Raw genomic sequence first — 15,837 nt, 5'->3', positions numbered from 1 at the left:
TCGCACACAGGTGACCCTAGTTCGATTCTCAAGTGCCGAACATTTTTACGCAGCATATCGATCTTTCTGCCTGAATGCTGTATCCCTCTCAGCAAGGGTTTGCTTTGACAGATAGGATAGAAGTCTCCTCCTAAATGAACCAAATTATGGCGATAGGGGCATCCCTTTAAAAAAAACTATTATGTTATGTCATAGGTAATTTATTTTAAAATAATGCATTGTTATTTGCACTGATTCACACAGTCTTTTTTCTCTTTCTTCGACCAAAAGATCCTACGTGTGTGTTATTTTATGAAAATATCAACAATACTTTTTTTGCAACAGCGTCTGGAGGTGTTGAGTCACAAGTGAGAAAATGTGCAGCTGGAAGTGCCTTGCAGTTTTTCTCTTCATTCATGTTGCAAGGGCTGAGTTAGCAAAGGACAATGGTGAGTAACATACTTGATCTAGCAGTTCCCCTTTCTAATAGAATATAAAGAATGTATTACATGAGTTGTGTTGGGAGATCATTATTTATCCTACAAGTAAAATTGCAAAGCTGTTATCGCAAGGTCATAATACTACGCTCGTCTCCACAAAGAGAAACGTGCTGCAGCGTGGTAGAAACGTATACGCACACGTCAGCACACACACACACACACACACACACACACACACACACACACACACACACACACACACACACACACATTCACATGTACACACAAACACACTCACAAGCACGCACACACACATATACGCACACGCATACTCACACACACACACGCACACACACACACGCACACACACACACACACACGTACACACTCTCATGCACTCACACACACAAGCATGAACAAACACAGACACATACAGACCCCCCCCCTCCTCCGCCCTAACACCCCAGCCGACTAGTTTGTGCTGAAGGTCTGGACCATGAGTTGTGTAACATTTTTCACTCGTGGGCTACATTCGAACATTGGAGCAGCAGTTAAGGCTAACCATTGTCAAAATAAGTAATACTTACTGCCCATTTACAGGGGAACTCTAACACCACAGGATGGAATGAAATAAACATGTACCAAAAAAAACCCAACTACAGATATGTTTTAAGAAAAGAAAATAAGACAGAGAGAGAGAGCGATGTTTTCAGACAGGAGCAAATAACTAAAAAAGTATAACACAGTAACTTCTAGAACGCAGAAACATGAACAATGATTCTTGATCAACCATAATGCTCTATTGCAGGCCGAATGCACACCTCAAATGCAACGATATCTGGATACACGGACGTGATGAACAAGTTTCCTCCGAAACTAAAAACAGCTTTAGAACAAGTAGCCCTGATTAATCCTGGACTGAGGGAAAACATTGACAATATGTTGTCTTTTGACCCATCGAAGGTACAGTGTGATTAAGAGTAATTGTTTTCGAAATTAAAATGCCTTTTATGTATTTCTTTTTCCAATTACAGAGATATCGTTTTTTCTTTCTCAGTTCGGTGATTTGAATCGTTGACCAAAATCAAAACTTAAAGTGGAGCTCATTATCGTAGCGAGCGTATTATTTAAGATAACTTAATACCAAAGTCAAAGGCACCTGAGTCTTTTTCGATTGGTAAATTCATATTATGGGAATTCCAGATCGACCTTTAGCAAATAACTTTAGGACATTCTTTGTGATGGAAATTCTCACGACAAGAGACGCATTGAATAAACGTAATTCATCTTCTCCTCGATTAAAGGAGTATCGAAAGGACATGTGCAATTTAAAACATGTTTTGTGGGACTCATTTAAAGAGACAATAATGTCATGAACATCTGTCCTACTGCTTTGAACCTTTCCCAAGATCTTTGTTAGTCAACCATCTTGACATAGTAATTTTATGTTCTAACACACGAAAATAATGATGGCTCACTTCTTTCAGGAACAGTGCCCTCACGTTTTAAGCATGCAATTGTAACACCTCTACTTAACAAGTAGTCTTTATCCCCTGATGAGTTTACTGAGACAGGTGGGTCTCCAACTAAATACTAAGTCTATATTCTGAAATCTTAGAAAACGCTATACAATTTTAGATAAAAGCACCTCTTGGAGAAATTAAATTTGGAACTCAGAACCTGTTTTAATTGGGATGCGAACACAGTACACCTAGACTATGAGAATCCCCTTGGATTGGAAATAAAAACATCCTTTTTCGCTGATAAAACAAAAAACATCTAGGCGTTTATTTTGATTGTAAACTATCAATGCATTGTATTATGAACCATCTATGTGAAGTCATTTATTTTTAACTGCGCAGAATAGGACAAATATTAACATATCTTAGTGTTGATTTCATCTTTAAACTATCATTCAGCCCCGGGGCTGAATGTCTTTAGAGCATTCCCAAAGGGGGGATATTAACTTGTTCTTATGCACAGTAGAATGTAATTGTAAATGGGCTGATTCATCGATGCCATGCCAATAACTGTGCCTGAACTGCAACAGGGAACTCCTGCTTTTTATTTCCTAACCCTTACTATAGTCATTTTTCCTCTTCTTCTTTTGTATGTTTGTCACACTCTTGTGACCCACTATTTCCGAGGTGCCTTGATAGTCGAAGCAGACTTTGTGCTGTTGAAGCTAAAGAGTTGAGCAAAGTCTGATTCCCTGTTGTTAGGACTTCTCTGTTAATATCCACCCCTCGGTGCTCATATAACCTTGTGAAGTTGTGAGCGCCATAAAACCTCTACTAAAACATAAAACAAACTATCATTACCCTATCTGATGGGTGCTCTTCATGTCTTTCCTGAAAAGGTGACAGTGTTGTACAAAGAAACTAGACTATTAATTTCGAAATTTATTTCCCTTGCCACTAGGAGTATTATAATATCCTTAAAGACCGTGACAATGACTTTAAAGGTGGAATTTATGTGTGCCATATAATGTAGAAAAGACAATACTTTGAACGTGTTTTTTTAGCTAGGAAATTTCAGTGGGCAAGACTATCTTGCAGTGACTATACAAGAAAACGTTGCGTCCTTTATAGTCTTCTTAGTAATCATCAGCCATTTTAGCATCATTGGCAATACACCATACATACCCTTATCTATCAAAACCAAAATTTGAGCTCAAATTATGAAAGTTACTCTCATGGGCTAAAGAGGCCCCAGAGATTGTAGAGTTTCAAATGGTTAAGAAATTTTAACACGACCGAATCGTACATTCATGACAACATTACTACCAGTAAAAATACATTTGTGCAATCAATACTTCTTGATACAACCCCCCCCCCCCCCCCCCGCAAAACAAAAAACAAATATTTTGTTTTAATTAAAAAATCGCGAGGAGCCCTCAAAGCCTTTAGTCGAGTGTAAAAATTGAAACTGTTCTACCTTGCTTGGTACCGTAAAATGATAACTTTGACTGTGCAATGTTAAATTTGAAACTTGTGTAAAAAGAAGGATATCCGACATTTAGGTCAATTTTCTGTTCTTAAAATATAGAAGAATCATTTTGCCACTCCTATCCAATTATAGATAATCGTTTGTCCGTTTTGTATCAATTAAGAGAACATGTTGGACAATCAACGTGTGCGTATTAACGTCTATTGAAAGTTTAGAGAGCATTTATATCTAATATCACAGCTGTTGTTTCTGTGAAACACGTAGACAAAATGAGTTACTTCTCAGGTTTTAGTTCTACGGACAAGGATAGATACGTTACCTTCAAAAGTTGAATTTGTAGATTGTAGATTTTTGGGCTATGAAACTGTAAACGACAGGTTAAACATCAAGAAATCTAGTTTAAAATCTACAAATTTGACATCTGTTTCGATTTTCGGCCGATGTCTCCATATCCCAAATTTGCGAAATGCGAGAAGAAACTCATTATTTAGTAAGCACTCCTCTCATAATTTATTCACAGATACCCCAGCGTTACAAAACCGCGACTGGAATATCCACGATACTTAACCAACTCCAGAAGGGAGGCCTGCCCGACCTGTCGGAGCTACTAGAACCTCTGAAAGACTCAGAGATTCTTACTGAAGACCAAATTACCTCACTGAAGCAAGTCAGCGCGAAGCAAACATCGGAAAAGATACAGGTGTCTGAGGATCGGATATATGCAATCTTAGAGCACCTCCTGCCCCCCCCCCCTCCCCCCCCCCCCCCACACACACACATCTTTTTTTTTCCTGCTCCCTTTCCGAAGAAGACTGTTAAAGAAAGATTTTTTTTTTTTTAAAGAACCAACATAATTAAACGTTCAGTGCCAATGCATTATTAATACGAACGTCATTATTAATCCTGTTTCAGTTTGTCATCTTCGACATTATCACCATTGTTATTATTATCATCATCATCCCTTATCATCATTATCATCACCCTTATCACCATCGTTATCAACAGACGGAACAGCAGCAAAGAGAGGAGCAGGAGCAGGAGCAGCAGCAACTGCAATATCATTATCATTCACATCGTCACTATCATCATGATCAGCAGCAGCAGAAGTAATATAAGCAGCTGCAGCAATAGCGACGTCCTTGCCATCATCATTATCATCATCGTCACTATCATTAGCAGAAGCAGCAGCAGCAGCATTCAACTTGTATATCACTCCTTTTTTCTGCCTGCTTTCAGGAAAAAGGGACAGAGAATTGCCTTCTGGACTTGTTTTTAATGGTCAGCAGTCTGAACGTTAATAATGACACTTGGGCTCTAGAAAGTAAGTAAACGTCCCTTTTTTTAATTTTCTCAAGTAATGGAGCCCTTTTTTGTTGTAGTTAAAATGTTCTTTTACTGTTCCTAGAATATAATATTCTTTTTACACACGCAGTAATTCAATTTTAAACAATTTATCGGTTCCCATTAGGAAAATCGAGAAAATATTGATTCACGAAAAAAAAGTACTCATCCTAATTCCGAAATATTTTATTTTTCGTATACTTTGACCTGAAGTTATTGCAGTGTTGGCTGTTGTTAAATATCCGAGGAACACCCTTTTTCATTCAAATCGGTGCATGTTACTGTCTTATCCTTGTATTTTGTGCAATAGTGGCTCCGTCTCAAGAATCTTGAAAACAAAACAATTGTCAAATCTGCCAGAGTTTATTGCCCAGGTTACAGAACTTCCCAACAGTCTGGGCTTATTGTTTATTACCAGTTGACGTTGTGGTCTTTTCAAAAGTAACCGCAAATCATCAGCAATAAATGTGTGTATTGTTTTGGGTCAGGAACATACTTTGACAATGAATGGAGAGAAAAATAACTTTTTGAGAGAAAAAATACACCAATCAATGTTTTGCAAAATATGTATCCATTACATTTCGTATTGCTCTTTCCGGGCAACGTTTCCAGGTTGTACTGTTACTTGAATTCGTAGACGTTCCCTTGACTTGCTCACGTCCATAACATCTTATTAGGAATCACACTGGACTACAACGAATACGTCCGAAGTTCGAATCTCGCAACAAGGGTTCTTAGATATTGACTGATTAGGGAATTCCCGTGGGTCCCTAACCATTTTGCTAAAGGATTACATAATCTTGTAATTTTTGTTCGTTAGACCTAAGCCTAGTATATCTACTCTAGTTGTCCATACAAGTCTTCTTTTGTTTGTTTTTGAAAGGGTGCTGTCTTGCTTTCTTCGTACAAGTGTCAGTCCACACCCGTGATATCTTAGACTAGAGTGGAGGAAAAGTTTGCTCTAAAAAAGAAATATCACATTTCAGACCTGAAATCTTAGAATCCATATCTTTTGAATATTACCGGAGCCTGTACAATTATGTTCATAGCCTCTATAGTTGCAAAGTTTCCTGAATAATAATCCAGAGTTTACTTGTGTTCTGAAAGCCTTTTTCTTCCAAAGACTCCACACTGTTTGAGTAACCTTTCTCCATTTGTTTCTAAACTCGCACAAAAAAGTCAAGGAACAAAAATTCAAAGAAAGATAACTGAAGAACAGTTTAGCCGAATTTATTCTTTTTTTTCACAAGAGATGCTTTCGACTGTCTAGATTAAATGTGTAACATTTCAGATTTCAACAACAACGATAAGTTCATGTAAAATGAGGTTAAGTCACACTGGTTTGATTAAAAAAAATCTGAACAGCCATAGTTCTTCATGAACATTGTCAATAGTGGATGTATCCACCCCGTTTGATCAAACACTCGGCACAGCGTCGACGCATGGACAGGACAAGCCTTCGGAGAACTTGTTGGGGTAGGTTCTACACTCCTGGACGAGGTATCCCAAGAGTTGTTGAAAGTTTTGTGCACGAGGGTGGTTGTCCCTTATCCACCGGTCAATGTGATCCTAAATGTTTTCTATTGGGTTCAAATCCGGACTACAAGCTGGTCAATCCATGCAGGTGACAGCTCGCTGCTGCAGGAAGTCCCCCACGATGTGTGCGCGATGTGGCACGGCGTTGTCATCCAGCAGTACAACCTGGGATCTAATCTGCTGCAGGAGAGGAACAGGAAGGGGACGCAAGATTTCCTCCCTGTACCTTGCCAAGGTCAAATTGCCCTGTATATGGTACAGGGGGTCCTGTGGTGAGCTGAGAAGCCTCCCTACACCAGAACGGACCCTCCACCGTAGGGTGCCACCTGCTGGATGCACTCAGGGTGGAACAGCTCTCCTCAGCGCCTCCAGACGTGGGCTAGCCTGTCTGGGTGCAGCAGGTTGAATCTGGATTCGTTTGATAAAACCACCTGTTCCCACTGACGTCGTGTCCACTGTGAATGGCGAGCAGGCCACGCCCGGCGAGCTGCTTTGTGGGGCGGCGTGTGCCTTGGGCGCCTGGTAAGAACACGAAAAGCGAACCTGGCTCTACGGATACGGTTCCTTACCGTCTCCTCGCTCTCGTGGACATTGGCTGTCGCCCGTAGTTGGTCCTTGATGCCGTTTGCAGTGGTGGTTCGTGACGTCACGGCCTTTTTGACGATGAACCGGTCGAAGCTGTTGTCATGTTGGTCAAACTGGGCGGTTCTGGTTGAGGCCTGTCCTGGACAGCCTCTATATGACTGATGGAGACACCGTAAGTCGATGTACAACAACTGGGAACGTAGAGCCATCTTGGAGCCAGGTAAGGGCTCGTCCTCTATCGACGTCAGGCAGCGAGTTTTGTTGGACCGTCGTGTTGTAATGAAACATGGATGAAAAACGCTGGCTTATAAAGGGTTGTAAGTGAGCAATATTCACAGCTAAGACATCTCTTTAGCACGTGCCAAGCTTAGTTTTAGCTAACAGTCCCTATGTCAATGATGCTAAGTCGGAGAAATTTAGCCCATTTGTCATGCTTTTCGGCTGTGTTTCAGAATGCCCTGCGCCGTCGCTATGAAGCTGGTGCTGGCAAATTTGCAGTACATGCAAACTGTATCTAGACGTCAGTGCGTGTGCCAAGTTTAGTTGACTGATCTTAAAGGGTTTGTGAGATATTGAAGTTTGAATTTGACAGGAAAAAACAAACTGTTCCTTGACTTTTTGTGCGAGTTTATATAATGCTCACAATAAGAGTGTGAAATAGAGGATGTTTGTGAGAGTGTGGTGAGTATTAGTTTGCGTTCGCAATTGTGCCTGTGTGTGTGTGGGGGGGGGGGGGGTGATTGCGTCAGTGTATTGCGTGTGTGTGTGTTTGTGTGTGTGTGTGTGTGTGTGTGTGTTTGTGTGTGTGTGTGTGTTACAACACCAAACCAGTGTGTAATAATGACTCTTATCTTTTCACAATATATCTTATCTATCTCATCTCATCTCTTCTCATCTTACATAATGTCTGCAGTGCTGGATGCAAGCGCCAAGCCTGGACCTTCCATCCTGAAAGGCAACTCCAAATTCATGGGCAACTACCAGCAATGTGCAAAGATCAGACGCAAGGATCCTACCTGGATTCTCTCAGATATACGCGGCACCATGTGCAGGGCATACATAAAGTTTAAACTTGGACCTCTGTTCTTCGTACGTTATTTTTTGTATTTCTTGTTTCACTTGAATAATACATTTAAAATGTATTAATGTGATGTAGATTGTGTTGGCGGATAGAAAATGAGAGCAGTTGGAACATAATATATAGGACGCAGAAATATCAGAGGCTGGAGGGAAAATAAGGCACACGAAACTGGACAATATTGCAATGATGATGATGATAAGGATGATGGTGATGGTGGTATTTTTATCACTTTCCGGAAGAAACCCATAAGCGCGAAACGTGGAACATATCTTATAATGCCGTAAAACTTGAAGTGATTTTTAAGTCTCCCTCAACTTTCTTGTTTTTACTTATCATACTTACAACATTGATGATGATGACAATAATGACAATGATGACGACGATGACGATGATGACGATGATGATGATGATCATCATCATCATCATCATTATCATAATCATCATCATTGTAGATAGCAGGGAATAAAAAAAGGGTTGAGACTTAGTTGATTTTTCAAATTTAATACAGGTTCAACGTTTCGCCCTGTAAAGGGCTTCGTCAGGAACACGATACAAAAAAATAATTATAAATCTAATGACTACAAGCTATAGCAACAAAAGTGCGCTCATACACGTCATAATGTCAAAAGGTGCGATAAAAACAAATTGGAAAGACCAGAGAAAATTGAAGGCTAAGGCAAGAAGTGGTATGGATATAAAATAGTATGTACGTCAAATCATATAATATTAATATTAATATTAATGTAAAGGTAATTAATGGTAGTAGTAGTAGCAGCAGCAGCAGCAGCAGCAGCAGCAGCAGCAGCAGCAGCAGCAGCAGCAGCAGCAGCAGCAGCAGTAGTAGTAGTAGTAGTAGTAGTAGTAGTAGTAGTAGTAGTAGTAGCAGTAGTAGTGGAAGTCGCAGTAGTAATAGTAGTAGTGGTAGTAGAAGTGGCAGTAGTAGTAGTAGTAGTAGTAGTAGTAGTAGTAGTAGTAGTAGTAGTAGTAGTAGTAGTAGTAGTAGTAGTAGTAGTAGTAGTAGTAGTAGTAGTAGTAGTAGTAGTAGTAGTTGTAGTAGTAATAGTAGTAGTCAGGGGCGAAGTGTCTATATAATCAAATAATCACTGCTTCCCTTCCTAATTTTGAAACATTGTCGCTGTCAAATTCATCCATAAACGTAAACCTCTTAAATTAAATGTCAAAAGACGTTCGTAATCAACAATGAACAGTATGCCTAACATTCAAAACGGTTTCACGGCCACAGAAATAGCCTCCTCACCCCTCTCGGGCCACTCCATAAGCAGTCGCAAGCTTTGATTAAGTAAGCTTAAAGTGAGGCTAGAAGAGTCCACCAATATAGTTGAAGGGAACATGTGCATAGCAGTCTAAGCTGTTTCATTGCCACCTATACCCTGTTCACCCCTTTGGGGTCACAATTAAAATCAATCTCAACCCCTGATTATGTAAGCTAACTAACACTGGTCGAGTCTACCTCACAAATGTGAGGGGAACTAACTCCTAACAATCTCTTCACTTGCTTTTTTTCCTCGACTTTTTACCGTCCTATAATCAGATCGTGACCTCGATTATGACACCAGCTCCTGGCCGCGGAAGGCTAACAAAAACAGCCAAATGTAAAATTTTAAAAATGATAATTGTCATGTTCTACCAAAGAGTTAGACTCACTGGTAGATCTATAACATATAGATCTAGTACTGACGTCTCTGCTTCTTTGCTTTGTGTTTATGTATTCACATCTAAAGTTAAATTTAATTTTAGTTGGAACTGATATTTAATAAGATACTTTCCCGATTATTTTGGCGGTTGAACATACAAAATGAATTCCGGATTTGTTTTCATTCACAACTCAGAGTCGCCGCCTCGAGTAAGATTCTTGTGTCATATCTACAGGCCATATCTGGCCCCGTTTCACTTTGATTACCCTATCAAACAAGTCAGCCTTCGCCCCTGGTAGTAGTAGTAGTAGTAGTAGTAGTAGTAGTAGTAGTAGTAGTAGTAGTAGTATGAAGAAGAAGTTGTAGTAGTAGTGGCATATATAATCTACATAAGGAAAGGAATTTGTAAAACTTTAAATTCCACACAGGTAGGAAACTTATGTCCTCTCGAAACGAGCTCAAAGGCAAGGTAGAAAAGTAAAAGTTAAATCATCCGTATTTCGTTCATCCCACTGTAAAGACCAATCTTCACCGTAACTGTCCACATTGGACAAAGATGGACAAATAATCATAAATATCACAGTAACTATGGTAGAAATAGTTGTACAGTAACATAGTCTTTAAAAATAGTGTGATTAGTACCCTTTGTGATAAATTTTAGGTCCCTGAAATGTGGCTCGTCGATGAGGACCACTGAGGATTTGGTGAGAACCCAATTTCCGAATCCGCATTGATTCTCTTTGATTTTAGTTTTTCTTTTGTAGGATTACGAACTATTTCAATGCCCTGAAGCTGCAGGTCGGAGGCTCACCATCATCATCATCATCATCATCATCCTCATCATCATCAGCATAATCAGCATCACCATCATCATTATCATCATGAAAATAATAACGGTGATTTTTTTTTTGAGATAGGGCTATGGACAATCACCTCCTCTGGAATGGGATTTGTGTCTACCCAGCTCGTGCAAAGGCCCGGAGATAAACAAAGCTCTGGCCGACCGTAAGTAACCCTCATAATGTCAATAACGATGTATCAGAGATGAGAAGTGATTAAAACTCTCTCGTAAAAGAAATCCTATGCTCATTAAGCCCAAGCACTAGTTCCTGTATAAAGACAGGCTTCAATGTAACCCCATAGTCGCCTACACCTGACGTAGAGTTATCTGTTCTTGAAAAATGCTACGCCAGTAAAGATGAAAAGGGGTGTTGAGGTTGGGAAGTGGTGGCGCACCTTCTAAAATCATGGGATGAAATGATTTTCATTTTGTCATGTCAGAAAGGAAAACTAATTTTGATTCAATACAAACTCTATACCGCTTTGATTTTGTTCTGAGAGGCATAACTCGACTTAATGTGAGTTTAAAGATGTAAACTTATCGAATGGAGATGAAGTTAAAAAACAAAATCAAACATTAACATTTTTACAACCTTTTGTTCTTTAAACTTTGTTGATGTTGTTGACTTTACCTATGAATACCCTCTAGATAAGAAACAGGGCGCTGTACAGTGGCGACTAGCAATCGCATGTTTGTGAAATTCTTCTGTATTAGTTTAATATTGTTCATTTATGTATGTATTCATGTATGTATTTATGCATCAAATTATGTATATACGTATTTATAATTAATTATGTACTGTATATATGTATGTATGTTTGCCATTGTAACTCAAATTTCCCCAAAGGAAATTAATAAAACGTGATTTTTGTTTAAATGTGTCTCACACGGAAAGACGTATCAATGCAGCGTAAATACTGACAGGTACAGGGCAAGAATGGCGGCAATGTCAAGTAAGATGGGTCAAATGACTACGTGATTAATATTTGTGTAGGTTTTAAACGCCAATTTAACACCGAAAAGCTGTTTTAACCGACAGACCTCTGAATTATTAAGGTCTATCGTGGATAGTATTGAGTCAAACGAGTGGGGAGCCTTACTAACTCCTCAAAGCAGCTAAAATTTTAAACTCCTCGTTTGGGATTCAATCCAGGTCCGTACGCTCCGTAGTCCAGCATGATATCAGCTGAGCTTCCAGCTCGTCTAATACAGAATGCAACCTCGTACATAACAAGTTCCTGAAAACAGATGCGTAGTTTGAGGTAATTGTACATGTAATTGCCCCCATATTATTTTGAGACCACAAAGTTCTCAGCTAAATAGTTCAGTGTGCTTTCTTGAGGTCCCGCAATATTATTAATAATAACTTATGTAATCGTTGACGGAGGGTCAGAAACCCTTAGACAGTCTACTGACACATACACTACAATATTGTGATCAACTGTGACACAAGAAAAGACTTACATAATCAGTTTATGTGTACCGTTTCAAAACGCCTGTATGAATTCTCGCACTATGTTTATGCTCGTTTCCTTTCATTGACAGTTGACATAACCAGCATTCATATGCAGTGCACTGCAGACCTGGACATCTCCCAAGACCCTGGCGCTGTCATTGCCATGTAAGACTTTTAACAAATCTTATATATTGCATATCAAGAGACGAAACATTGGAAATATAAGGGAAGCAAAATAAACGTACGTAGCATAAAGGTTAATTATGTTTTCCCTGTGCACTAGTAGTAGTAGTGCAAATGTCATCAAGTGATGAAAGCACGCGCAGAGCTAGTAATAGTCGAAAGACAAACAAAAGGAACAAAAAACTCTCCTTGAAATTACCTGCATAAAAAAAAGATTTCAAGAATTGTTTCAACTGATTCTGAGTTCTCTGTCTTTTTCATTACATCCGATCAAACATACACAGCAAAACTGTTGTTAGTTTCTTTCCCTTTCACCTACATGGTATTTATTCCATATCAATTATTGAAATTATTTTGGTTTCCAACTTATTTTACTTACATATTTGCTCTAAGGACTGCTATTGACCTTAATCGAGTGTTTGATTGGAGTCCGGGACTGTTCTTCATATTCGATAGCATCTTTTTGGTTTTATTGTTGACCTTCTGTGACGCCCGATAAGTGTGGCAGTGGTGTCGATAGTGGTTAGGCTGCTGGGCTCTCACCGTAGGGGCTTCGATTTGAATCCTGTTCTGGGCTTAAGGGTGTGTCCAATGGCAAGACATTGGATACAAACTGTGATATTCATCCTATTTCCCAAGTGGAAATAAGTGTTTCTTGCTAAGGCAGTTAAAGATTTTGGCGTGTATATGTTGATTAACCTAAGCAGGTTTTGGAATGTTACAGATTTTGTTGAGTAATAATGAGGATAGAGTATAACTGTCAGAGAGCCTACCTTTGAATATGGATATTATGCTTTGTTTCATTGAATTATATATTGTTATTCTTATCCCAAATTGGGCCTATTCACTGTAACCTACTACCAAACAACATTTCCAGTTCTTTCAGAAAGACCGAAGATAATGAGATATTTCTTAACCGGGACTCGAAGTCAGGTCTTTCAGAGAAAGCATAAGAGCCTCACACCCACCCCCACCCCACTCTCCGGGAGCCGACGTTAATAAAATATGGCACCATCTGAGGAACTGTGAATTTTAAATGACAATATTATCAACGTAAAAGTCAAAATGCAAACGTTGTACATGTAGGTATTTAAAAATAGCAAAATTGCCAGTTCTATCGACTCCCCTTTTAATTATTTTTTTTTCAGAATCATCCTCTGTATATTCGGCATCTTAGCTATAGCAGGAACTTTACTGGATTTGTACATAAAGTTTAGAAAACAAGACACAGAACTCTACGTCATCGACGCATTTGCAACTAAATATGGTAACATAAATTATGGACTGGAAATGACAGAGACGGAATTAAATGGCAATCTGGAGAACAATACGTCGCCTCAAACTACGGACCATAACTCGAAAGTTACAGCCAACCCAATGAGTAACCCGACTGTGATAATGCCTATGCCTTTAGGCTATCTTAGGAATGGGGAAATACCATGGACAACAAGGACTGCATTCCCAGATTTTAGGCATCGATATTTCAACGGCAAGAATCCTGAAGCAACTCAACAGAAGGGTGAAAATAGTGGTGCGGGGCCCAAGAAAGATGATGAAGCAGGTAGGAGGTAGTAAGAACGTTAGTGAAACCGTAAAAGAATTATTATCTCTCTGAAAAAAGTATATAACCGGCTTCTGAAGCGTAGCGGTTAGGTGCAGAAGACCTTAGTTCGATTCCCGTATGGCGAGAATTTTTACATTATCGGTCATTCTGCTGGGACTTCGTATCCCTCTCAGTCCGGGTTGGCCCTGACGGGCAGCGTTGAATCCCGCCTCCTAAATTATAGATGTGCTGTTGTGTGTCTAATTGTACCTACAGAGTCGTAAAACACCAGCCCTAAACATACCCAATTATCTATTTACCTTCCTTTGCCTTCACGTATCCCGTTGTCACACTGACTGTTGGGGCACCACTGCAAATTTTACTTCCAGCTTCCTCAACTCCTCTCGGTTTTGAGGTTTCCGTAACAAGATATTTCAGTCACAGCGAGCCTACTCTTTGTGTTCTTTCCAATAATTTGCTCCGTATAAAGTTGAACCAGTTTTTAATTGTTATTGTTGTACAAATCAATTTGCTTTATCAAGAGGCGGGCTGCTTCGATCCTGCCTCGGGGGATCAATCTGCGTTCGGTGGACTACAACATCCCAACAGATAAATGAAGTACTCTACCAAATAGCTTTCCCGTTTGTAAAGTGAACCCATGTCTTCTAGAAGTGTTGAAGAAGAGCTAGGGCAGTACGCCTTTGATGCGGGCATTTTATGCTATGCTAAAAGACCTCTACCATAGGTTAGTATGTCACAGCAGCCATCGAAAATCATTTGTTTGTTTAGTTTTCATCAATTCGCCATCCTTCAAAATTTACGCATTGCCATAATGTAGAAGAGCCCTTTTTGCTTTGTTTAAAGAGAAGAAAGGAACAAAAAGGAAGACAGAGAGAGAGGGAGTACACTACAAAGTAAACACAATAATGTACATAATATATCAAAACGTCATGAATATTATATTCAGAATACACATCATCATGCTGGTAGCAACCTCTGTTGATATGCAGGAAGTATAAATCTATTAGTCTGTTAAATTCTTACCAACACTGCTAGGCCCCCCTTTCAAATAACAGAATGAAAGACCATACGTGTGTGTCTGAATTCTTTTAACTCTTTTTGTACCTTCATTTGTTGCTTGAAATCTAATTCAATAAATAAATGTACACAGTCTTGCTAGGTGTTGAAAGAGTTGCTTTTTAAAGCTGTTTAATTGGAGTTATCTATAAGGTTTCGAAGATCACAAAAGTTATTTTGCAGGGGGATAAAAAAAATACGGGGGTTCTACTGTTATGATTGGCCTATTCTTAAACGAGCATAGGCTACATAATTTATTTAGTTGTATGTTTTGTTTTTAAAAAAAACACAAAAAACACTATCGCACTCGCGTACTGGCCACAAATGAAAAAAAAAACCCTCAAAAAGAAATCAAATGTACCTCATGTTACGCTCTTTTTCCCATGTCTCCTTTAGTCCCGTTCCTCAGAAGGATTACAAACAGGCTGCAACATGACAGAAAAAGAAAACCATTGTACTTCATATTATGCTCTTTTCCCCTGATTCCTTCACCCTCTTTCCTCACAATGATTGTTGATTAACTGACAACAAAAAGGGGAAAAACAAGCAAACAACATTGCACTTAATATGTTTCCCCCCGAATCCTTATCCCAGTTTCTGAGAAGGATTGCAAACAGACAATAAAATGAAATAAAAAACCCCATTGCACTTCATAATAATATGCTTTTTCTCCCGGATTACTTCTCTCTCATTTCTCAGAAGGACTGCCAATGTGGCAGAAAGCTCTGCTGGCGTTCTCTGTCCCGAGAAATACTGGCAGGATCCTGAGCACTCGAGCTGGGCGCGGGAACATCGGCTGTCTACATGGCATCCGGGTCCTGAGTCTGGCATGGGTAATCCTGGGACACGTCGCTACTTCAGGCTTCTCTGGAACTTACAGTAATAATACATTACTAGGGTTTTGTTTAGCTTTATGTTAGTTTGGTTGTGTGTTTTTTTTTCGTTTCTTCTTTTTTATCTTCTTCTTCTTCTTCTTCTTCTTCTTCTTCTTCTTCTTCTTCTTCTTCTTCTTCTTCTTCTTCTTCTTCTTCTTCTTCTTCTTCTTCTTCTTCTTCTTCTTCTTCTTCTTCTTCTTCTTCTTCTTCTTCTTCTTCTTCTTCTTCTTCTTCTTCTTCTTCTTCTTCTTCTTCTTCTTCTTCTTCTTCTTCTTCTTCTTCTTCTTCTTCTTCTT

General features: G+C 39.3%; 1 protein-coding gene across 1 annotated transcript in view; it reads left to right on the top strand.

Annotated features, from left to right (window-relative positions):
• The first annotated feature begins 355 nt into the window (after nucleotides 1-355).
• LOC101863114 overlaps nucleotides 356-15,837 on the top strand; it is a 30,910-nt gene continuing 15,428 nt past the window's right edge. Inside the window, exons 1-9 of the mRNA XM_005101684.3 lie at nucleotides 356-428; nucleotides 1,228-1,382; nucleotides 3,889-4,035; nucleotides 4,605-4,689; nucleotides 7,744-7,919; nucleotides 10,484-10,571; nucleotides 11,953-12,028; nucleotides 13,195-13,607; nucleotides 15,366-15,499. Coding sequence (XP_005101741.3) covers nucleotides 356-428; nucleotides 1,228-1,382; nucleotides 3,889-4,035; nucleotides 4,605-4,689; nucleotides 7,744-7,919; nucleotides 10,484-10,571; nucleotides 11,953-12,028; nucleotides 13,195-13,607; nucleotides 15,366-15,499 — 1,347 coding nt within the window. The remainder of the gene's footprint in view (nucleotides 429-1,227; nucleotides 1,383-3,888; nucleotides 4,036-4,604; nucleotides 4,690-7,743; nucleotides 7,920-10,483; nucleotides 10,572-11,952; nucleotides 12,029-13,194; nucleotides 13,608-15,365; nucleotides 15,500-15,837) is intronic.

This window comes from Aplysia californica, unplaced genomic scaffold (assembly GCF_000002075.1).
Source record: "Aplysia californica isolate F4 #8 unplaced genomic scaffold, AplCal3.0 scaffold00293, whole genome shotgun sequence".
In the NCBI taxonomy this organism is placed as follows: Eukaryota; Metazoa; Mollusca; class Gastropoda; order Aplysiida; family Aplysiidae; genus Aplysia; species Aplysia californica.
Note: the sequence above shows the minus strand (reverse complement) of the source record. Positions and strands in the feature narration are given on the sequence as shown.